The sequence below is a fragment of the Corella eumyota genome, chromosome 4 (genome assembly GCF_963082875.1).
Source record: "Corella eumyota chromosome 4, kaCorEumy4.1, whole genome shotgun sequence".
Taxonomy (NCBI): domain Eukaryota; kingdom Metazoa; phylum Chordata; class Ascidiacea; order Phlebobranchia; family Corellidae; genus Corella; species Corella eumyota.
Window position 1 is genome coordinate 9466747 of NC_137493.1, and position 26127 is coordinate 9492873.

General features: G+C 25.1%; 1 protein-coding gene across 3 annotated transcripts; it reads left to right on the forward strand.

Annotated features, from left to right (window-relative positions):
* The first annotated feature begins 1 nt into the window (after position 1).
* Positions 2–25220, forward strand: LOC145751372 (disks large homolog 4-like). Of its 3 annotated transcripts, none has more exons than XM_082567497.1 (28): positions 2–103; positions 281–412; positions 694–848; positions 8568–8711; positions 9385–9426; positions 9508–9567; positions 9726–9850; positions 9934–10032; positions 10114–10226; positions 10350–10397; positions 10911–10999; positions 11097–11309; positions 11527–11656; positions 12453–12567; positions 12876–13032; positions 13220–13322; positions 19404–19565; positions 20341–20417; positions 20719–20844; positions 21068–21173; positions 21791–21832; positions 22185–22229; positions 22354–22455; positions 22727–22899; positions 23070–23179; positions 23595–23686; positions 23991–24121; positions 24280–25220. In XM_082567497.1, exons 1-27 carry the CDS (start codon positions 85–87, stop codon positions 24095–24097), a joined length of 2886 nt encoding a protein of 961 aa, XP_082423623.1. In that variant the 5' UTR covers positions 2–84; the 3' UTR covers positions 24098–24121; positions 24280–25220. The 3 variants fall into 3 exon arrangements, with proteins under 3 accessions (XP_082423623.1, XP_082423622.1, XP_082423624.1); XM_082567496.1 differs by having other exon boundaries at positions 23991–24112; XM_082567498.1 differs by lacking the exons at positions 2–103; positions 281–412; positions 694–848 and adding an exon at positions 8148–8273 and having other exon boundaries at positions 23991–24112.
* The last annotated feature ends 907 nt before the right edge of the window (positions 25221–26127 follow it).

The following is a 26127-nucleotide window of genomic DNA, read 5'->3' on the forward strand; positions in this document are numbered from 1 at the left end:
CAGGTAATTAAAATGTTTATGTAAAATGCCTAAATGTTATTAAAAAAACATTGTTTAAATACCAAATACTAAAAACAGAACAAGATGCCTGTACGTAAACAAGGTAATGTTGTTTAACAAAGTTTGTTTACTGCTATATACTTTCTACTATAACTTATAAATATTTAAGAACTAGTAAAATATAAATATTTAATTATACTTATACTATTATGTAGGCTTAATCAAACTTGTGTTACTTGAAGTTTACAAACTTTTTAATAAAGTATAAATATTTTTTAAGATGCTGACAGGGCTTTAGCTTTGTTGGAACAATACCACATTAAACTAGTTCAACCTGACGACACCAACTTAAAAGGAGCTTTAGAAAGAGTTATGGAGATATTTAGGAGTGATCTCTTCCATGCTTTATTAGGTTATTTATTGGTAGTTAAAAGTCATTGTGATTGATTTTTTGCTTTTATTGTTATTGTTGTGATAAATTAAGTTACACACTGTAACTGTGTTTACATTTATTTGATTTATTTAGGACTTATGTAAATGACTAACAGTAAATAAGGTATATTACTATTAAATTTGTAATTGTACAAAGAAATTGTTGTGAGTATTGCATGATTTTTTGCTATCATATTTTTATGCAATAAAGTTAACCAGTGTTATGGTAACTGAATTTTACCTTTTTTATTTTTTTTACAGATATTCAAGAATATTATGAACTTACTCTCGTGGAATCGTATAAGATGTTAGGAAACAGATTACAATATCAGAAAGACTATTTGCAACAAAACAAACAAGTTGCAACAACTTCTATTGTGGAAAAAGTTAACCTAAACAGCAATGGTTCGAACATGGTAAGAATAAAGTTGTAGTTAACTTTTAATGTAAAGTTTAGAAGTTGAAATTTTGTTAGTTTTTTGATAAAATTTGCATTTTTTTATGAACGTTTTAAATTATGTACGCTTTCTAACAAATATTTCTAAAAACAGAAAAATGTTGGTTTTTGTTACAAATATATAAAAATGGGTGTAAGATATTTCTTAGTTTTAATTTGTATAAAAATTTAAGTCAAACTTTTAAAGATTTGCCTATATTACAAACATATTATTAAAAGCTGTTGTGCAGTTTAAAATAATTTTGAATTTTCGTATGAATTAAACAATTGTGATGTAGGTAATTACTTATAGCTTTTGTTTACAACTTTGTTAATTGGATTTTTTTTATATGCGAACCTTTATGAAATAACTTGGATCTAGTTACATAATTTGTTAGAATAAGAATGTTGTTTTGATTTAGAAATTTATGTTTAATATGCAAAATTAGTATTTCTTTGCTGCATTACAATATAGTAAAGAAATTAAATGTTTGAAACCTAACATTACATATTTTATGATTAAAGGTAGATGAATTAAATTAGTGGTTTTAGTTTGAAGTAATTATGATAATCAACCTCTTTTTTTGAAGTTTAATTCTACCAGCCTTAATACATGGTTTTTCTTTAACATTAAAGTAAATGTAATTGAGGAAACTATATTAACTTATTTCTAAAAAAAATCCCCAGTTGGTGTTATAGATTTAAATAGAACAGTGTCAATTTAAAAAATTACAGTTATTTTTTAACAAGTTTTTTGAAGTAAAAACAGAGTTGTTGGCAGTAAGACATTTATAATACACAAAAGGTCTGTTTAGTTTTATTCAAATGACTTTTAAAAAAAATTGTTTTTAAAAATGTGGCTTGGTTTTAAATAAGTAAATATGAAAGTGGAAAGCATGCTGCTTCAATTTTCTGTTTCATGAACATAGATTTCATGAATGAGTGAATGTAAATAGAATTTTCAAGTTTGTAATGATTTAAGTTAAAGCTACTATGTTAAATACTTTGAAGACAGGAATGCTTTTAAGCTAAATTCTTTTTTGCAGATGACAATGCCTAAAAGCAATGTTTTTTAAAACATTTTGGTTAAATAAACAAGGATTAAGTAATTTCACCTAAAAATGAAAAAAATAATTGTTATATATAAGCCTTTTTTTGATTTTAAGAAATTTATACTATTTAATCTGACCTATTTATTACTGTTTTATAAATATTATTTAAGATCCTTTTTTTATATTACTTCATTTTTTTATTTACTTAGTTGCCCACATAAAAATATTTTGATTTCAACACTTCAGGCCATTCTTTGATTGTGTGTGTTTTACTCCGGTTAAGTTTCGTTTATATTGCAGTCATTATTGAATTTTGAATGGCTTGTAAAGCAATTGAAATCCCGTTTCGAAAGGCGTTTATTTAACGTTTTAGTATTACAATACACTTAACAATTAACCACAACGTCACGTAATTTCTGTACAAACCGAATTCTTTTACGAATTTCAAACGATGGGTGGTTATGTATACAAACATGAACTGCATATTTTAGTACTGGTTGACGTACGTTATGGAGTGAAAATAATGACGTTTTGTTATTATTTGGTTTATTTGACATATTTTGTTATTGCGAATTTTAAAGTGTCAAGTTTTAAAATTTTTTTTTTGATTTAAATATTTGTTAAATGATACAAATTAGTTAGGGTTTGTTGTTTTTTAATTTTAACATTTATTTTGGGGGGGATTTCAATCGTAGTTTTTTTTGTATTTTTAGAAAAACCGCATTTTAATTGTTAAGTCTATTGTGCTTTGCAATATTGACTTAATACATCTTTTCTAACTAACAACAAATAAATGCCATTACTTAACTAAGTCTATTAAATATTTTCGTAAAACGAAGTGGTTTGGTGGTAGTAGTTTTTTAGGCAAAGCGGTTGTTTAAATTAAAATAATAAACTAAAATGGTTGAACGATTTATTAGTTTTTTTGGCACATTTTCGACGTTAAAAATTAATTAAAGATTTTTGTTTTTATCATGTTGTGTACTGTTTTAATTCAGCATTTTTACCTATTTATATGTTTTCATTTTAATAGCAAAATTATTTTTTCAACTTCGTTTAATGTATGTTTCAATACTGTAAGTAGGCCAAATGATTTGAAAACTGTCATGGAATAAGTAGATAAGCAGGCCTGTATTAAATAACGATATAGCCACACTACAATAACTCACTTATTTAAACGTAAGGAGCGGTAATTTAAACATATCTTACGGGCTTGGCAATTTAACAGGAATGTATATCAACGTATACGAATACCTACATAATGCGTTCATAACAGTAAAGTTACTACTTAAAGTTACTTATATTTTTATAACGTGGTTATGCTTTTTAAAATTATTTTTGAAAAACTTTGATCACAATATAATCATTTTTGTAGTTACTTTTTTAATATAAATATATAATTTTTATAACGTTATTTCATACGGTATTTCTTATATTTACGTGTTATATCAAATAAATTCGTGAAAAATCCCAATCATATAGTTATTAATCATGATGTAATGACCCTTAGCATAGTTTTATTTTAAAAGTGGCGCGAAATATTAAAATGATCTTTGTCAACATCTAGCGGAAGTTGACCTTTTTATCATGATAAAAATACTGAATACTAATAGAAGGAAATTTTTGTGCACTAAACAGGTATAAAAAAACATTTTCGTAATTGGTAAAAATTCGCTATAAATTCAATTAATATTTTTTATAATATTTATCAGTTTATATCAAAGAAAATTCCGCAATGTTTAAATTTGTAACGAAATGGTTATTATTGTTTCTATAAATACATCATAGGGGCATAATATTTCGTTTAAACTGGAAAAATTCGTTTAAGAAAAACTAATAAGTTCATATGATATTTTTTTATAATTTCAACGTTTAAGCAGCAATAAACTTTAAAAACTTAATTTAATTTAACTATTAAGAATTTTAATAAAATTTACAATCTTCAATTTTAATAACGTAATAATACTTCGTTTATTACGTCATCGAAATAGAATTTTATTAAAAACCCCCCTTAATTAGACCCCGATGCTTGGTTTTGGAATGACGATGCTTGATGCATTATAGATGATAATCGATTGCAAGCGCACATTACTAGCTTAAGCTAATGCTCCATAAGGGGACTGTATGTACTAGACCAGAGTTAAAGACGGGAGTTGTAGGCGTGGGCTAAGGTATAAGAGGCAGAAAAGCTTTCAAGTTTACGACGCTTTGCGTCAATTCGTACTTTTGTTTACGCAGTTTGACGTAGAACGTAAACGATTGTGCATAGTTATTAAAAGTTAAGATTTAAAATTAGGCATGCATGGTTTTCCTTTGCATAAACTAATAGCAATGGTTTTGCATAGTGAATGTACTTTAAAAGTTGTGAGGTATGTTAAGGTTAAATATATTTTACCCCTAAATAATTAGTTAATTTATTAAAAAGAAAAATTAAATTTGTATTTTTTTAATTTATTTGCGTTAAGTTAACGTGTTAATAGGCTTGTGTTAAATTAATTATATACGAACCGTAGATAAGCCTAAAATGGTGATTTTTTAGGTATATTTAGGGGAGCCTGGCTAAAATGTTAACAACTCCCAAATTGTTCGTAGTAAAATTAAAATCTCTAAATAAACTATATCAAAATAAGTTAAGTTAAAATTTATAGCCGACCAGTTAAAGTAAAATTATTGTTATCCAAACAAAACATTTTTATTAGGCAAAAATGTTTTTGTTAAAGAATTTAGAATCGGATTAACGTTAAAAATATGGCGCGTAAATAAACGAATTAAGGTGCTTTGGTATAGTGTAATTTAATATCCCGAGTCCTACTATTATTATCCCATCACTCTAGGGGGTTAAATTAATGACTGACGAAATTATATGAGAAGTTGATGTTTACTTATAACCTATGTTAGTAAAGGCAGACTGCGATTATTAAAACAATCTTTCTGGCTATAGATACTCGTATGTTTATTGTAATGCTTCAAAATGTAAAATATACAGTTTTCAAACATCTAAAATTGTGTTAAAAATAAAATAAGTTAGTTATATATCAATACATTAAATATTGATATGTAGTAATCAATTTACAGTCAGCAAAGCATACATAAAACCGCATTAATTTACATAGGGTTTTTCTATATAAAAGACTGATCAAATCGTTTTGTAAGTAAAGCGTTCGAAAATAAGTTAATGCTTTATTTAAACCAAAAAGTAAGGATATTATGAAAGCATTTAAAATAACTGTTCAGTGATTTAAAACACTAATAAACAAATATATTATTTAAAAGGTAAAATATTTTTTATTGTAGGTTAGAACGATGATACTTAATCTAATTTTAATTAACTGTTGTTAACTCGTTTTGTGCTCGATTTAAATACGATTTTAGTTGTGTATTCTATAAATATACATATTTAATTATTTAAATGTGTGCGTTCTGTGATATATATATATACAGTTTTTAAAGTAGTATAGCCATTTTATTTTTAAAATATATTTTATATTTTTATGGTCAATGGTTTAGGGTAAAATTTGGTTAATTTTTTTTTGTGGAGATAAAACGAAAAAAAACGGCAATTAATTCTGGATTTCGAAAATGTCTTGCTTGTGCTTTGCCAAGGTAAGTGTCACGTGATCTTTTTTCAATGTCACGTGGCCATATCGATATGCCACGTGACTGTAACACGTGCATTTTACGTTGTTTTATTTAAATTGCACGTGGTGTTCATCACTGCATTAAGCATGGTGTTAAATACAATTTGTTTTAAAAATTTGGGTTGCAACTTTTGTAGGAAACTTTGTTTTTTTTTGTAAAAGTTTATGCAAATTATGACTTGAAAATTTAAAAGACAAACTTTGGATTAAAATTTCTATGATTTTATTTCCGTTTAATGATATAACATTTTATTTTCTAATCATCTAACCTTCTTTTAACTTAATGATATTGCTCTTTATAATTCTTTAATTATATTTGATTGAAGTTTTTAAATTTTGGGGATTTTTGGCAATTTTTTCTTTTGTATTAAAATACAAGTTCTATATTTTTTAAGGTTAAAAATCAATTATTCTTTGTAAAACTTATTTAGTTCATACCTTTATCTATAATGATAAATAAAATTGTTTCACACCTTTTTAAAAATGTTATTTTTTTTGATTAAATTTTAACTTTTTTTTATTTATTTGACTTAATCGTTTATTCGCCACAAGTTGGCGCAATTTATTTTTTTGTGTTTTTTCCCATGGGTCGATATTACTCATAGGTTGTTAGGGAGCAAAAAATATATATGGAATATAAAGGTGAACAGATAAATACGCATTAAATGTAATAGAAGTGAAGTACTTAGTTGAGGTGTTATTAAAAAAAAAAACGGGAAATATAACTTAAAAATTTTGTTGATGTTTTTATAATTAAATTTTTTTTGGCGTATTCTTTACTACGCAATTTTATTTTTTTAAGAAGAAATGGTTTAATTATGGAAGATTTTAAAAGTAGTTTAGTGTATTTATCGTATTGTCCAAAAAACAAGCAAATTTTATTTTCAAATATTTATATCTTTACCTTAATGTATTTAAGTAAATCATTATACAATTGGTTTAGCAATATAAATTATATTGACGTGCATATTTATATTTTTGAAAATGATTTTTAAAATAGAATTTGACTAAAAACTAATTGGACTTGAGTATTTTATATTTTTATCATTTATACTTTATGTTTAAATATTAACCCGGTCATTCATTTGATTTTCATTAAATTAAATAAAATCAAACGACCAAGGTTAAAATGTCCGTGACCCTTAAATATCTAGAGCGTGAATATTCTGTTTTAGTAAACATTTTAACAAATTTCTATAATTTATTTGGCTAATAATCAATATGATAAATTAATTGAAGATATCAATTAAATGTAATCATGATTTATTATAAAAATTTTCCTTTAATAGAAAATCAATTTTCAAGGTTCGGTTGATTTGAAAATATATTTGGTTATAAGTTAAATGTTAAAGCATTCTGAGTTTTAACAAAATAAGTTTTTAACAAAAATATAATACGTAATTTATGATATTCTCAAAGAAATGTCATAAATTACTCAAAGAAATATCATAAATAATAATTCTTTATATAAAAACTATTTAATGAAATATGACTAAAAATAGTTCAATTTTTTAGACTAAAACAGATTTATTATCTTTTATAGATAAAGTTTATTATTATAACAAAAGCGCCATAAATACAAAAAAGCTTTATTTATAAAAACAATCGCTAGTTGCGCGTTCTCTAAATTTCAACCAAGGATTAACAAAATTCGATTAAATTTCTTAATTTTAAAGGGATGGGTTAAAAGTTAAACCTTTTTATTAATTTTTTCTTTCGTATGGGAGTTATAATTTAAAAATTTGTAACAGTTTGGATTAAAAGAGTATCTAAATACGATTTGTTATTGATTTGTTTTAACTATGAATTTGAAATAGATTTTTATGACTGGCTACAAAACTAATCTCAGTACCTATATGTTGTGTTTATATTTTTATTGATCATAAGTACAATAGCTATTAACGTTTTTTGAAGGAATGTATCAATTATTAAAGTCTATAGATCGCCAAACCTTACGACTGTTTTGCTTTATAAAGCTAGTTAGTCTATTCTGTCAGTGTGTTTTTTAAAAGAAAATGTTATGCTTATTATTTATTACCTGTGTTGGCATTATGTTAATAAATAGACCAATATGCTTTTTTTAATTAAATTTAATTGTAATATTGTTTTGTTGTTAAAAATAGACTTTGTTAATTAGCCCCTTTTAAATATTTCCGGAATTTTGCTTACTTCTATTAATTAGGAATCATTTCGGCAGTCAGATTAATTTAAACAAGTCTTGCGGGATTAGCGAAGGACTTTTCGTATTACTTTAACGTAGGAATTAGATTGGCTTAGTTAGTATGATCGATAGACAGTAGTTGGATAATATCAAGTTATATTAGAGAAAGCTGTATAGAGCCTAATAACTTTCGTAATGTTATACAATAGAGCGTAGTTTGCCTATTTAAAGATTCTTAAACGCCATAGTGTTGACGTTTTCGTATATTGGAAATTATATTATTTCGTTAGCGCGAATCTTTTTTAAAATTTTTAATAGTAAGGGCTTAGTAACGAAGTGTAGAAGTAATATTATTTAGGTTTTGAAATCGGTTAAATTTTGTTGATTACATTATAAGTTAACTTTTGTTGTATTATTAAATAAAGATCTCAATATTAATAAATAAACAGTGTTGTTTTAAAATGGTTCGCTTGCGAGACGCATTAGACGAAATGTTATGTTCTTGTACTCTTAAATGTAAAGGTCGGTCGTTCAGCTATACGTTGGCTAGTAAGGTAAGATGTGATGTCTTTATAAGATATTTTTTGGTCGTTTTTGATGTCTTGGTGTGACGTAATTATTTTTTTAATAAGTTTTTGTGTATCAAATTTAATTTCTTGTGGTTGTTTTTTTTTCACATTTTTAAAGTTCAGACTGCATTTATCATGTTACTTAAGTTTGTTTTCAGAAAAACTTGCATTTAAAATTTAATTTGTTATTCAAATTAAAATCAAATAATTCTATTATTTATAACAATTAAGGATGTTTATTTAATGGTAATGATTCATAAAAATAAAATATTTTTTAAGAAATATCGGAAAGAAAATGAAGAATCTCCGATTGAAATTTCAGCTCCACAAACATCTTTTGACACCAATAAAAACACCATAGAGACCAACCCACACCAACACCAGTTGCACCATCTCAACCACCAGACCAGAACCACACCGAATGTTAGTATAGTATTAACAAATTTATTGAAAAAAAAAACCTTAAATTTTTTTTGTATTTTGTGGAAATGTATAAAAAAAATATCAACTTAAATTAAATTTGGACAAATATTAATTTTAATTTAAAAATTATGTTTATTGGTAAAAACCTATAATGCAATAAATTATGATCGCAAATTACTTAAGTTAATCTTAAAACTTCTTTATGCAAGTTAGAGTATAGTTTCCTTTTATTTAAATATTTCACTTGGGAATATATAATAAGACTAAGCTTCATAAATAATAATTAGCTCAACTCTTGTGGGAAAACTCTCTTAAGTTTGTTTATTTTAATTTAAAAGTTTGATGTTGGATATTTTTTTAAATTTTTTAACCGAAACCGATTGTATATGATAAAGAAAATACTATTTGTGTATATGTCTATCTTTAGTAAGTTTTCTACCTGGTATGACTTTAATTATAAATACTACAAATATGTAATGGGACTTGTTGAAGATATATCAATTTATATATATATATATAAGTATGTTCGTTTAAAAGGCCTTTAAAATAAAAAAGGTGTTTGTGGTGCACTATTAAATTATGACAAACACATTATTGTCGAGTTGTGATTATATAACAAAAATGCAGCCTGTTTTTTGTAACTTGAAATTATTTGCTATGTATAATTTTTTAGAGTGACCCACTTAGAAATCAACAATATCCAGCATATGGATTTGTAAGTCTTACTGTTATTAAACTACTTCATTAGTTAGTTTAAGTTTTGGGGTTATTTTTTTTATTGTTTTATTTATTTCAGCAAAGCCAATCTATTCAATCTTTGCCAATGTATGAATATGATGATATTACTTTGGAAAGGGTAAATAAATTACTTTTTATTAAACAAATACATATGTTTAATTATTTATGTTTAATATTTGCTTCAATTTACATCCATTATTTATATAGTAAAAGGGCAAAAAAGTTTAATCAGTTGTAATTTAAAAAAAAAATTAAAAACAATAATACTTTGAGCAGGGATCAGCAGGATTGGGATTTAGTATAGCTGGGGGAAGGGACAATCCACTAGAGGGCAGTGATGTGAGCATCTACATTACTAAAATTATTTTGGGAGGAGCTGCTGCAGCTGATGGAAGGTTAAAGTAAGTAAATTTTTCTTGATTAGTTGTGGTATATTTTGTAAACACTTGAAAAGTTACAAAACATATAAACTTACAAATAACAGAGCAAATGATGCAATCATGTCGGTAAATGGGGAAGATACAAGTAACTGTGTTCATTCAGAAGCTGTCGCTGCTTTAAAGCGTGCTGGAGGAGTGGTTTCGTGAGTTTTGTTTTAGTGTTTTTTGAAGCTATTATTGGTATTTTTTAAATTTACATTTTTATAAAAAATCTTTCAATACAGGCTGGGAATAAGACGACTTGTCAACCCAGTTACACCAGGACCCTCCAGTATTATTCCTGATTATAAATACCAGAGCAAGATTATTGACATTCAGCTTGTTAAAGGAACTAAAGGTTTGTACAAAAATGTAATTTAGATTGTATTAAAGTTGTCTATTAAACTGTTTAGCTATTAAAGTTGTATTAATAAGTATAAAATATAAAACTACTGATAAACTTATTGTAAATTATTTTTAGGACTCGGTTTTAGTATTGCTGGCGGTGCGGGAAATCAACATATACCAGGTTTATAAATAACTTTAATTTTATCAATAAATCAATTTTTGTGCTCTCTTACATTAATTAAATGTCACTTCATATTCATTTAATTTTTATTCTCACATATATGTAGCGCATGTTATATGTTAATTCTAATTAAAAATAAAAATTCTTTTTTTAGAAGAAGAATGTATTGTTAAGATTGTTTTGTTTATTTTCTAAATCTATTTATAAGCTTACTGTTTCTTCATTTTTGAGTTATAAATTATTAATAAGTTTGTTGAGTTGATACTGTTTCATTTGTAGTTGCACTTGCAAGATATTATCTTAATGTAATTTATTACAAAATAGAATCCTATTTTTTCATATCACCTCACTTTAACACACTAAAAATTTAAAAAGAACTCTATAGCATACTATGTAAATTTTATATGTAAGAAATGATAAACTAATAGAATAAAATCGTACAAGTTTTTATTGGTTAATAACAAAACGGTTTTATTGTCTTGTTTAACTGTTTTTATTTTTTAATTCTTTCAGGTGACAACAGTATTTATGTGACAAAAATAATTGAAGGAGGAGCAGCACAAGCTGACGGAACTTTACAAGTTGGTGACAAGATTATTGCCGTAAGTTGAAAAAAATAAATATTTGTTGTTTAATAAAAACTTGACATTTTATTTAAAAAAAAAAATTAAGTTTTTTTTGTTTTAAATTATACAACAGGTTGACACCGATTACTTGTACAATGTTACACATGAGGTCGCTGTTTCTATTCTTAAATCAACATCAAATGTTGTACAACTTCGAGTTTCACGCACGAATGATTTTAACATTCAGTATGAGGGCAGTAATGTCCATCATGAAAGCTGTGCTGTCCAATATGGGGCCACTGATGAAATACTGTCTTCTGTGAGAGGGGATCAATTAGAACAACAGGTCAATATTTTAAGTTACAAAAAATAAACATGATAGTTTGATTTTCTAAAAATTTAATTTTGTAATTTTAAATTAATTTAGTTGTTGTTTTCAAGAAGTAAATAAATTATTTTTTAATTTTTGTAAAACAATAAACAAACCTTGATTTTGTAAAATATGCAAAAATCCTAAATAATGCTATTTTTATAGCAAATCCCTTGTCTATCAATTTTTTTAGGATAACCAACCATCATTCGATAACACGTCAATTTCAAATATACCCCCACCTAGTGAGCATCAGTTTATTCCCAAAACTGAGGAAGTATTCCGAATATCGTCACCAAATTATGCTATAATGGAACATCAAGGTAATCACTTAATATTGGAAAGTTGTTGACTCGAACCTATGTGTATTTCTCTTTTGAGTATTTATAGATTATATGATTGGTGTGTATGACAAATGGCAGTTATGCAATAATACATACAAGGTAATCATTTAAAAAAAGAATTGAGTAAGAATTTTATTTTAAATCTCGAATTAGTATTGAATCAAAAAAGAAATTATTAACAGACATAGCAAACTTTTAGTAGTTTTAAAATATTAAAAATAACAGTTTTGGTGTTTCCGTAAAAAGAAAAGTTTTTTAAGAAAGTAAGTAAAATTTGTGTAATAAAAATCAAAATTTATTATCATTTTTGAAACACTTTCTCTTTAAACCATTCTTAAATGAGTAAGAAAAGTAAATGATTTACACAACGTATAAGCCTGTAACTTATGTTGGTATTTATGTTTAAGTTGTGTATTTTATGTTTTATTAGGTAAAGAGTGTGTTATTTTATTTGGTTAGTAATTATAGTTTCTTTATTGGTATACCTTTTTTTAAAACTTAGTTAAGGTAGGACTAAGTTTAGAAAAAAAAAAACAGTCAAAAATTGTTTAGATTTCCCACTATTGTAATAAGAAAAGGTTATATTTATTTTATACTAAAGTGTAGCCAAGTTAAAGTTTAAAGCCAAAAACAGTATTTAATTTAAGTTGTTTAATTGGATATATATTTTAGAAGACTATTACATCATATAATAAAAATATATTTAAGAATTAATTTTTAGCAAACCATTTATCTAGTTTTTGATAAAAATTTAATAACAAAATTATAATGAAAGGAGTACACCCCGAACCCCCATATAACAATGCATTAGACCACAACACAAATGAATCTTATATCTTACCTGAGATGATTACTAATAACTTGTCTCTACAGAGAAATGATATCACAAGGTATTTTATGTTAAAGCAGACGTTAATTTAACTGTTTTAAAATGTACATGATATTAACCTGGTTCTTTTTTGTATGTTATTTTAAAGTTAACAACAATTTAAGCCTTTCAAAATAAATGTTAATACACTAGCTCTTTTTTAAATGGTATTTTTTTGGATTGGTACATTTTAATAAAAAACCCTATTTATAAGAAAATTTTTAAGTTTTCTTGAGTTGTTTAAATTTATGTTGAATTTAATTATTTTTTAATTTTAAATTAAAAATAAGAAATTGGAAATTAAAATTTTAAACCTTAATCTACCACTAGGGAGCCTCGGAGGGTAGTTTTGACAAAAACTCCTGCAGGATTAGGATTTAACATTGTAGGAGGGGATGAAACGGAGGGAATATTCATATCCCATATACAAGCAGGTGGAACAGCTGACTTAAGTGGGGAATTACACAGAGGGGATCAACTTCTTGGGGTGAGATATTATTTTTTATTTTTTTAAAATTTTAATATGAATAACTTTTAGCTTTTAAGGTTATTAAAAATATATATTTTTGCATTTGTTGACGATCATTTAATTGATTATGTCTTTTTAAGTTTAACAATAAACTATTAAGTTGCATTGCTGCTTGTTATTTATTGTATAATTTTAATATTTTTAGGTAAACGGAATAGATCTGACCACAGCAAAACATGAAGAAGCAGTTTATGCTTTAAAGGGGGCAGAAAGTGAAGTGGAAATTTTGGCCCAATACAAACCTGAAGGTTAGTCGGTTAAATACGATTGCTATTGGGTATAGCTTTTTTAAGGTTTGATAAAACTATTAAATATGTGTATATTCAAATTTTTAGTATATAAACAAGACTTTGGTACCTAATGTAGGTAGTTTTTTTTTAAAGTTTTTTGTTTAGAATGAGAAAATACTAAAAATGTAGAAAAAAATATTAGAGTTTCAAAATTTTGTATGACAAATATGAACCCATTTGACCTTTTCATTCTGCGAAATTATTTTAATTTAAACTTTAATTACCTTTAAAGTTTGCATATTATTTGTAATCATATTTAACCTTAAGATTTAAGAAAAAAATCTATGACTAAACCAAGTTAAACTTTTAACACTAAACGTCAATCTTAAACCTTTGTTTTTTATTTTCACTTCATTAAAGGTAATTAGAAAGTCGTTAACGTTGTATTAGGATCGAGTAAGTGTGAAAATTAGCCCGTATAGTGGTTATAATTAAAAACTAATTTGTGATGTCATAACAGATGTCTCGTAGTTAAGCGTGTTAAGATTGTTTTTCTGAAAATATCAGATTGATTTGAATATTTAATTATTTTAGACGTCATATTGTTAGTTGGAAATGTAACGCGTTAGTGTAGTTGTAATTAGTCAGCACAGATATTGTTCTGTGAGTAAAAATTAGTTAGTAGAAGTTACAATTTAATATACATATTTTTTACTTATAAAAAATTATATTTAGTTAAAATGGAGAAAAAATATTTTTTTGTTTAGCAAAATTAATTTTATACACAAACATCTTAATACACCACATATTTCGTTTTTTTTAAGTTGTACTTGCTTTATGCTAATTTTGAGTATTTGAAACTAAAATAAGAGACAGACGTACTTTTGAATGTGATGTCATAATATAGTAAAGTCACGTGGTACTTGATTCTTGTATAAGAGTTGCGTGTGAGAAAATGATTCATAAAATTGTTTAAAAATAATTAGTTTTGTTTATCTTGCGTTTTGTCTTGTGTTGTTATTAGTAATGGTCATTAGAACAATAAAATGCATAAAACTTTTTTATTTTTGTACTTAAGGCTTATAAGTTAGTTTTGCATAATAGCCGAGAACAACATGTTTCAATTCGTAATTAATTTAATTTTTTTTCCAAGATATATGTTGGCAGATTTTTAGGAATCTTACAAAAAAGGTTACACTAAATAAGTGTTTTTTTTCCTCAGTTATTTTTTTTAAGCTTAAGAGTTTTAATTTGCACAATTTGTATCTCAGAAAGCGGTAATTTTTTCCTCCCTATTTTAACTTCGCACATTTTTAGTTGTCTCGCACCTAGCCTATGGTTAATCTCCCTCAAGATAAATAACAGATTGCCGGTTTTATTGATAAAGTCACGTGAATGCGTTTAAACGCTGGCTGTGAGCATTTCAGTTTGTTTTGCTAGGTTGTATAGCTAAGCACAGGAAGCTAGTTGTAATAAAGTTTTGATTTAAATCAGTTAGCATGTGTTAAAATACTTGTATGCAAGTACCAATGGTATTTAAATATACTTACTACGGTATTAAAAAAGAAAGTAAACACAGTTTTTACAGAAAATTGTGCTATAAAAGTTAGAATGAGACTAGTGAAACGAAATAAACTATTTAAAAAAAATTCACTTTATAGTTTTTATTTAAATTAACTACTTTTTGCAAAAATATATATCAATTTTTTTTTTATAAACTACTGATAACTTTAGTTGCGTGAGATATTCTTCAAATGACGTCACAATTTGACTCATACATTTAATATTAACACAAAGATATTAATATCGTATGGGAATGCCATTTCCTTTAACAGTATAACGAGTCATTATTTGATTGCGTTTCTGAATTAGAGTTAAAAATATATGAAACTTAATTCCCAAAAACGAATTTATTTTTGTTTTGTTATTCAAATATAGCCTAGTAAGGCGTTTTTTAGGCAAATAAGAACAGCGTATTAGATTAATCTTAAAATGTTGTATAAGTTTTTTAAAACAGTATACGAGTTTTATGTAAAACGAGTAGTTTAAAACAAACTGTTGTTATGTTAATAAAGTCTATAATTTATATAGTAAGCTTACGTAATAATTACTTGTTAGCAATAAATCAGAAAGTTAGTAAAAATTTGTGAAGGGTCAGGGTACTGCAATACAATTTTAATTTTAACCATTTTGTTACGTGGTATTAAGGTAATCACGTGCATAACCTTTTATTCACGTAAGAGTAAAACGAAAATGTTTTAATATCAACACGATTTTGTAAAATAAATGTGTATGTATTCTACACAAAAATTTTAACAGTTCGTAATTTAAATTTACAGTGTCTAGCATTTGGTTGAGCATAATATTTATAAAGCAAAAGTACATGATAATATAAAGTTTTAAAAAAATTGAAATTTTTACACTGTTTTTGTTTAGTTAATTAGGAATAGTTTTTATTTGTTTTTACCTAAAACTTGGCTTCAATTTCCAAAACAATTGGAAAATTTGTGTTTATATATTGTGGACTTGCACACTAAAATACCATGTCCAGTGTTTCCCGTTTTCAAATGGTTCCCACCCCACCTGCTGTACAAAGTAATAAAATGGAAACACTTTTAAACGACGAAAAAACTCAAACAATCTCACCTGAAAATTTGTCAGAATCTCCGAAAATTAAAAACGGAGCTGGTCAATTTATTCGAAAATTGACGACAAGGTTGTCCACTAGGTCGCGCAAAAGTCGTCGTAAAAAATTCGACGTTTCGACCACCTCTAATAGTGGTGTCGCAAAAGAGCAAGAAAACGAAAGTGGGGTCAATTTGCAAGGTAAAAATAAAAAAAAATGAATGTTAAATTATTAAATTTTTATTAAAATGTAATACCACAAAAGTATTGTAATACGTTCGTTCCACGCCGACTTTATTTTAAGATGATTTTTTTAAACATCTTTTATATTTTAATCTTTAAATCCGCTTTTTAGCCTCTTAAAATATTAAATATTTCATTATGTGGAATGCCTTGATCTACAGAGACATTGCAAATTAAAATGCTTTTTTTTTTTTTTTTTTTTTTTCTATTTTGTTGAATTTTTTGTTTATAAAACTTGAAAAAGTGGAACAATGCGTCTGGTACAACGATGTCCTTTGTTATAAAACAATGATTTGACGTAATACGCCATAACAATTATTGTTAAATATACAATCGTTGTGAAAGTTAAAATATCTAAAACTAAAAAATAAAAGTATTTTAAAATCATTACAAAGAACTGGCCTCGTTTTTTTTTTAAATTTTTCCATCTTTTGTTTTGTTGATTGTTATATTTTGACGTCATCAAAGCAGTGATTGTTTAAGGAATGTCGTTGTTTTTCTTTGTTGTTACTTTTGCTTTTTATTAAACGGTTTTGAGCTGTTTTAAAAAGTTCATAAATTGATGTTTTCGACTAGTAATCTTAAAGCAAAGAAAAGGGTTAATGATATCCTTAAACCCGTTTTTACGGAACCCAAAACAAATAAATTTAAATAAATAACCCAGCATTCAAAAAAAATTTTCGCTATTGTTTTGCTTAACGCGTCACCAGTTTAAAGCGTTTTGTGATTTCGGAGTTATATTCATAAACTCACAATACAATCATCACCGGTATTCGAAAACTTAGGTAAACAATCCTCGTAATCTGTTCCGTAATCTCTCGCCCGCCGGAAAGGAAAAAGGGAATTACACAGCACGTAGCTGATTGGTCGTAGCTGCCGTTGCGTGACACTTGGAAAAGCGAAAAGAATGTCGTCTATTTAGTCGCTCGCACTTAGTGGTTGCGCGCGCTCATACATTTTCAACGCTTCGCTAGCTATTTGCACATACGACTTTTTTCGTCGTTATTTATACGCCTTCTACGAAATTAAACTGATAGCTTACTAATGTTTTTGTTCAAGAAAAGTAGGATGTTTTGAGATAGGTTTTATGCTGTCATAGATTAAAACGCGAAAATTTACAAAAAGTTAAAAGTAAGTTTATTATTTTTATTAGTTGAAAACAAGCAATGGTAAAAAGAACGCTGTTATTTGTCATATTACGTAAATATGTGTCTAAACAGCAAACATTTTGTTTGGTAAAACGGTAATTTGTTAGTTTTTAGTTATACGTTACATTTTTACTTTACTTTATAATGGATGGCTACGTAAGCCTTTATTTATTTTTTGGTCGATATTAAACTGTAAAATAGACAATTTTAATTAAGTGAATATCGATATTTTTACTTAGACAAAGGCTCAAATTATTAAAACTCTATTTTCAAACCAAATAGGTCTTTGCGTTTTACTTAATTGAATTTATTAAAATAAAAGCAATTTTGTATGGAATTAAATGGCATTAAAATATTAATTGACAATTAACTATCATGTTTGGATGTAACACTGGTATTGTGGTTTATACTACTACTGGAATATAATTTTAATTGTTTATTATTGGGTTTTTAAATCTTTATATTATAGTCATTTGAAATCTACTATAATTAGGCTAAAAAAAGATTAATATACTACTGCAGTTTAATAATTAATAATAACATGTAATTTTTTTATTATTATTACGTTTAATTGTTTATTTTTTTGTAAAGTCAAAAAGTGACTATTATTCCCGGATATATTTAACAAAGGAAATTTCAAAATGACAGTTTTTTTGTGGATTACGAAAGTGTTGCAGGATATATAAACAATTTTTTTCAAGGTGTAATTATATCATTATTAGTGAAATTTAAAATTGTTTTTTTGATATATTTTATTTTTAATTTTATAAAACAAGTAATTTCTGTTTAAAAGAGGTTTTCGGGTATCTGGATTATATTAAATATGTTCTTATTAATTTGTTTAAATGTAAATAAAAAAATGTTAAGTATAAATTTGAACAACCAATTGTATTGATACAAATAGATAAACCAAAACTCTTCATAAGCCCTTATGTGTATTATTAACTACAGGTCAAGTGTGTTGTTAATTCTTTTCAATATTGTGACTTTGTTTAATTTATTCTGAACTTGTCACATGGTTGTTGAGAAATTGTTTGTTACATAAATAGATATTGTGTAATAGTTACATGTTTATTTTATATGAGTAGTTAATAGAGACACTAAGTTTTCTACTTTTCAAGTAGGTATGGTGATATTGTTTAGAAATATTTAAGTATTTTAAGATATTAATGTAAGACTAGTAATTTGATCATGTAATATGAATATGTACCATGTGTGTTGCAATAGTGTTGGGTTTTAGAATGAATGTGTTTGTTTGTATTTTAAAGTGGCTTTTAATGTTGTGAGTATTACATGCATTATTAAAGGGAATTTGTTTGCAGTTTTGTATTTCGTGGAATTGTCTAATTAAAAATTCCTGCTGAAAATAATATATTGAAATTTAAATAGAGTTTGCATGAAAAAACTTAATCAGAAAACATGATATATACTTATATTAAAAACTTGTATAATTTTTTTATTAAATATAAAATTAGCAATCTTTAAAGAATTTTTATCTGTAGACAAATTTTGTAGATACATCAAATTTCAATTATTAAAAAAACAAATTTTGTGGGTTTTAATACTTGGAATTTATAATCCCCATTTTTATAAAACTATTATATCTTTGTTTTTTACATTTTTTAAATTAGACAGTTATTTGGACAGGTGTTGTTATTGTACGTGGTAATTTTACAATATAGTTGAGGTTAGTTAATAATTAATAATTTAGAAGGTTTTGTTTAAATATATTATGTACACATAAGGATATCTGTTTAAACTTATTAATAAAAATTATATAGTTTCAGTTTTTTAAAGTATATTTTAAGTTAAATAAATTTGTTTAAGGAGTAATATTTAAAGAACAATTTAATTATGTGGACAAATTACATATGAGATTGCATCAATAATAAATTAATTTTTAAACTCGTTATTTAAAAAAATAATTTTTAAAATGTATGCTATCTCTTGAATTTCTCGATCACAGATACATATGTGTTTTAAAAGTTTACAACTAATATCTAAATTGCAATTGATTTTTTTGTAAATTTCTTGTATCAAATAAGTTTTAAAGTATTTCTAAGCTTTTATCTTTGCCTAACAGAATACAACAGGTTTGAGGAGAAGATCCAAGAGTTAAGGGAACAGATGATGAACTTATCTGTGAGCAGTGGAGGAAGTCTTCTCACATCTCAAAAGAGAACTCTTTATGTGCGAACTTTATTCGATTATGACTGCCACAGAGATGCTGGCCTCCCTAGTAAAGGTAGGTTGAAAAGTTTAATTTTTAGTGTTTCAGTGTTTAACTTACTTTTTGGACAATTTTATATCCTTTTTAAACCTTTTAAAGGGTGTTCTTTATGTTAAAAATGCAAAAGTAATAAAAGGTTATATACATTTACTTTTATGAGATTTGTAAAAGTCATAAACAAACTCTTATTCAGTTAAATAATTTCTTTTATATATTATTATTCTAATTTTGTTTGTACTATTTTTATATTAAATTTGTTAAGAGTGTAATTTTTCCCTTACCTTCTGTGTTTATTATGAGCACCACATTTATCTAACCTAAACTTTTTAAACCTTTTTCTCTTAACTGTTAAGAATTACATCAATCATCATAAAAAGTTATTTTAGTTACACCTATGCAATTATACAGTAATTGTTAAGTAATAAAATCTTGGGTTTTGAAAGTAGTAATTCATCTTTTACTTGTTTGAACTTATTCAAAAAACTTTTATTTAGTAACCTAAGATTATCTTTTTTTGCCTACATAAAAGTTTAACATTACGTAAAAATTTACTATATAGCCCTTTGTTATTTTATTTGAACTGTTTAATTTTTGTTTCTTTAAAATCTTACATTTAAAAATGAACAAAGATCTAGAATGCTTTTAAATTTAGAGCTAATTTTTACAACAAAATTTGCTAATTTTTTAATTAAACCGTTTTTTAAATCTACTTTTGTTAAGATAGTTTATGTAGTCTATAAAGTATTGATAAACAAATTATATTTTTTTAAGTAAGTTTTATATTTTAAAGGTTTATCATTCCGCTATGGAGATATTCTTCATGTTATTAATGCTAGTGATGATGAATGGTGGCAAGCCAGAAGAGTGGTAAGTTTATTTTTTAAAAGCATCAATATTTATGATATTGCCTTTACGCATAGTAATGTTAGTTTTCATGAAATAGATTTTTAAACTAACCCAATTATTTTTTAAATATAGGATAAAGCCCCTTTGTTTTTTTAATTTTATTTATTAACCAAATTTTTGTAAAAATAACTTTTATTTTTTTTTAAATTGAATAACTTTTTCATAAAACTTAAAAAAAACAACATTTATATATTGTTTCAAGAATTCATCAAATTAAATAGTATTGCAGTTTTTTTTAAATCTTAACAAATTTTTATATCAGGAGGCTGGTATAGACAGCGAAGAATTTGGAGTAATACCAGCCAAACAGAGAGTAGAAAGAAAAGAAAGAGCAAGACTAAAGCAAGTCAAATTCTCACAAATTCAACCCTCCCTAATTGATAACAAGGTAAACAAGTGTGCAATACATTTTTTTTAAATACAAATTTTTAATCTAGATATGTTGTTATGTATTTTATTTTAAAGTTAATTTTTATTTTAGATTATGATATTTTCTTGTTTGTAAAATAAACTGGAATTGTTAAGAAAAAAATTGCCACAATATAAATGCATGCAAAAATGTAAATTGTCAGTTTTTCTATTCGATATAAACTCATTAAAAACACTTTCAGGATTCCTATAACCAAGTTAGGAGAAAGAAAAGTAGTTTAATGTTTAGCAGAAGATTTCCTTTTTATAAAAGTAAAGAGGATTTAGACGACTTAAGTGACCAAGAAAGTAAGTTAAATTTATTTTTGCCTTTAATGTTTTATATATATTATTAAATGTGGTTCTGGTTTTTATTTGGTTAATATTCCCATGATTAAAATTTGATATTTAATGTGTAAGAATGAAAATTTTTATTTTAATAAACATCAGTTGAAATATTTTATAACAATTTTAACAACATTCCTTATTTGCCAAATAGAATACAATAAAAATTTATATTTATTGCTTTATTTTTTTTGTTAGTATTTGTTTAGTATTCTATATGTAAAATACATAAATAAAGTTTAAATTATTGATCAAAGGAATTGATTTTCTTTTTTAGTATTATTTAAAATTGATTATTTTTATCATTTGACAATAAACTGATGTCAAGTTTGAAGTTTTCATTAAATTTAAACTCCCTAAGGAAAAAAAGTTTTAATGAGCTATGCCTGTCAATCATATTTAAACTATTTTTGAGCACAATATATTGAAATATTTTTTTTTTTTTAAATAAAACATAACTTTAAATAATTCCTACTTTTTTCTGTTAAAATAATTTTTACACCGACTGTTTTATTTTTTAATGTTTTAATTAGATCAATTTTTTATATCATGATTTTAAATCTTTATTTTTTATTTTTTAGACCAAGTTGTATCAAATCAAAGTGATAGTGAAACCAGTATAAGTAAGTAAACATTTAAATAATATTTACATCCAAGAATTTTTTTAAGATTTATTTTACAACCCAGTTACAAAACTTAATAAAAATCTAAATTATTAAACAAGAGATACACACACTATATTGTAATTTAAATAAACCAATTTAAAGTTTTATCAATGTAGGAATGTTATGTTTTTTTTAAACTATTTGATTATTGATTAAAACTTCATGTTGTTAAATATTTATTTTTTTAAAATCAACATTTTGATAATATATGTAACTTGAAATAACTCCACAAAAACTAACTTTAAATTTAACTTAATATCGTGTTAAATGTGGTTTTGTTAAATTAATGTATCTTTAAAATATTTTATAGAAGACGATATTATTCTTTCATATGAAACAGTTGTTCAAAAAGAATGTAAGTAAAAAACTTTGTTTTATTTTTGTTAATTAAAAAAGTCAATAGTTTTTTTTGAGAGTGTTGTATTTTTTTAATATAAAAAAAATAGTAAACTCTTATAATAACCAGCTAATTGTTTTAGTAAAATATACAAGACCAGTAGTAATTCTTGGCCCATTCAAAGATCGAATAAATGACGACCTCATAGCAGCATATCCTGATAAATTTGGTTCCTGTGTACCTCGTAAGTTTAAAAGCTAGTGGTAACTCGAAAAGAAACTAATGTAATAATGTAAATGTCCACCAAAAATTAAAAATTTTGAAGAAATTTTTTTCAAGTAATTGTTTATTTTTATTTGTACCAAATTAGGTAGAGCTGCTAAAATATTAAATCTTTCTTTCAAAAATCTTAAAATTGGAAAAACATTACAATTGAATTTTACTTCACTTTAGCATATAATATACTTGGTCAGAAAATGTTCCATCTTTTATAATAACAATATATGTTTTAATAGATACAACTAGAGAGCAACGTGAGCACGAGAAAGACGGGCGAGATTATCATTTCGTAAAATCAAGAGAGAAGATGGAACAAGATATTCAGAATCACTTTTTTATTGAAGCTGGTCAATATAATGAAAACTTGTATGGAACAAGTGTTTTGTCTGTTAAAGATGTTGCTGAGAAGGTAAATTAGATTTTTGTATTTTTTTAAGTTTAATCTTATAGTTTAATTAAAAATCTGTTATAATTAAATTTTTAATATGAAATTCAGTGTAAATAGTGTTTTTGTTAATATCATGTTTAAATCCTATACTGGAAATCTATTGGAATTCTAACCAACACATTTTTTTGCAGAAAAAACACTGCATATTAGATGTTAGTGGAAATGCGATAAAAAGACTTCAAGTGGCCGGATTATGGCCAATTGCAATTTTTATAAGACCTAAGTCTGTAGAGTGGCTTATGTAAGTTTAAAGTTTGTTTAAATTAATTTTTATAAAAATTATTACTATTTTTGTATTTCATAATTTCTAAGGTATATAGTAAGGTTTTCATTTAAAAACTTATTTTTAAGTAATTGTTAAAACGATTCAGTTTATAAACCTTATGAAATGCTCAATTCTTTAAACATCATTTTAAATTTTAATATTTGCTAAACCGCTTACTAAAAAATGTGGTTTTAAATAATTTACCTCGTAAATGTATTTGTGGTTTTCCATTATGTACTATCAATTTAAATTGACCTTTAAATAATAAAATGTCAATTTAAATAAATGTTGTTAAATGAATTCCTTCAAAAGGGTACATTTTTAGTCGAAATTTAAAAATTTTTATTATATTTAAATTCTAAGCATTTATTTATTGAAATAAAATTTGCAGGGAATTAAACAAAAGATTGGTAGAAGAACAAGCTCGTAAAATTTACGATCGAGCTGTCAAACAAGAACATGAATTCGGGGAATATTTTACTGGTAAGTTTGTTTTCAAATTTCAACTTTTTTTATTTCCCCTCAAATTTAAATCTATATAGAAACAGTAATCAGGTGATATTTATTGTTTTAATAATACAAATAAAACCAACTTTTGAACTCCATTATGTTAAATGCTATTTTCGATTTTTGTAACCCAATGAATTTTGTACCAATTTGAAAACTTAAAAACTTTAATTTTATATAAACAATAAACTATTTACCACAAAAACTTTAACAACTTGACTGAAAAAAATAAAATAAGTGTTATTTACAAAAACCGACAAAAATACCTTTCCCTACATAGCTGTAGTACAAGGTTCGAACATAGATGAAATATACAACAACGTTAAAGGGGTTATTAAAGATCAATCTGGACCAGTTGTTTGGGTGTCAGCTGAGCAACAATCCTGATGTTTCTATAACCTGGTAAAATAAGTAAATATTTTGGTTTTAGATTTGGGGTACATTAATATGATCAACAATAAAATAAAAAATAAAATTATTTTAACATTCTTAGTACGCGCATAGTCATCATAAGCTTTGCATAATTTTTTGCATAAAAAAGATCTTTTATTACTTTTTTTTTTAAAAAGGCTCAATAAAACATTAGCAACAATGTTGGGCTCAATAAAACATTAGCAACAAGTTTGGTGAAAACATTAGCAACAATGTTGGTTGGTAAAATGCAAGAAGCTAACCTAAATATATTTGGTACAAAGAAAATTTGTATGTTGTTATATCCCAATAAATGACATTGTGCACAGCATAATGCTAATACTTAGTAGGATAACCTACTGAAATTGAAACATATTAGTGTTCATTTTTTAAGGTTGGTATTTAGTAATGTGCGAAATCCTTTTAGATTTATATTTTAGAATAGAAATATTTTTATTGATTTTTTGTGCACTCTTTACACGAATTCTGTAATTTTTAATGAAGTGTTAAAACTTTAAAAGTTTTTAAATATTTTAAATAAATAACATGGTGGCATTAATATTAGTAGCAATAAAAAATATTAGAATTTGCTGCTTTACTTTTTTTTAACATTACTATTCTTAATACGGTGCTAATTATGCAATAAATTTTTCTCAAGTTATTATTATCGTTTTAATAACTAATCCCCAACTTAACTCAACTTAAAAAAAAGCTTGTTTTTATTGTTTTATTGCTTATTATTTGTAATGAAATAAACCAATACTTCTATTTATTCCGTTAAAATTTATTTTTTCATTGTGGTTGGTACCAGTTTTATATTTATTTTTCCAAAATATTTTACACACCCAAATAAATATTAAATTGGTGCACGAAATTAAAAATTGTTTCTAATTTTGTCAACTTGCTTAAAATTACAACACATCACTGCCTTTAATTTGGTATCAATATACGAAAAAATAGTTTTTTTTTCATTATTTTTCTTCATCTTAAATGTATAGTGAGTTTGTTATTTTATCTTATTGCTTTTATAAAATTATTGTACACGTGCGGCCTAATTTGGCCTAACAAATGTTATTTCTTCGAGCAAATACAATTATTATGTTACTCATTTCGTCAAGTAAATATTTTTTAAATCGCTCTTGGAGAGAATAGTAAGGTTTCTAGGATAATTGTATATAATCAATAATGTCCCCAAAATTGCCAAAGGCAAGTTCGAGCCTGGGTCAGGGTAACTGATGTTACTCTATGCTTTGGTCGTGAAGTCGATTTTTCACAAAAAGGATAAATAAATGTAAAAAAAAATTTTTTTTATGTCATCAAGTAAAGCAAGTAAAGTTTAAACAAACATAACTTTGTGTTTTGTTAATAAATGTTGATTGGTCATGTGGCCAATAAGTTGCACCAGAGTGCTCATAGATAATATTTAATTAATTAAGAACTCATAAAAAGGTAGATACTTATAATTTTCCAGGTTCGACTTAGTAATATCAGTAACTACTCAAGTGGAACTAATTGGTCACGTGCCTAAGAAACGTTAAAAACTTTTTTAATAACATAGAAGCCGGGTGTAATTTTAAAAATAATACTAGATTTATTTGATAAATAAAATTTGGTTCGAAATTATTTGATTATTTTTAAAATTAATTTTTATTGGGAATAAAGATATGCATAGGCATTACTTAATTAAAAATATTATCTGAACTAATTATTTATATATTACGTATTTGATTATTAGACTAAAACTTTTTTTTAATTGTTAGACTAAAGATTTTAAAACAAAATCGATTTAAAAGTTTTTTTTTTTAAACAATTAGAAATTTAATTGCAATAAAAACAAAAAAGTTTTTAATACATTTACTCTTAGTGGTATTTATATACATTAGACCAACATTTTGATAATTAAAATTGTCTATAATTTTTTAATCAACAAACGAGCATTTAAATATAAAAAACAAACAAAAATTAAATTTCTAATCCATTTTTGAGTTATTGATATTATGATTTAC

Bases quoted from the DNA above. Each gene is read 5' to 3' on its own strand.
- LOC145751372 (XM_082567497.1), top strand. The intron at 413-693 runs GTTATTTATTGG...TTTTTTTTACAG, and splicing joins TCTCTTCCATGCTTTATTAG to ATATTCAAGAATATTATGAA. The intron at 22,456-22,726 runs GTAAGTTTAAAA...ATGTTTTAATAG, and splicing joins ATTTGGTTCCTGTGTACCTC to ATACAACTAGAGAGCAACGT.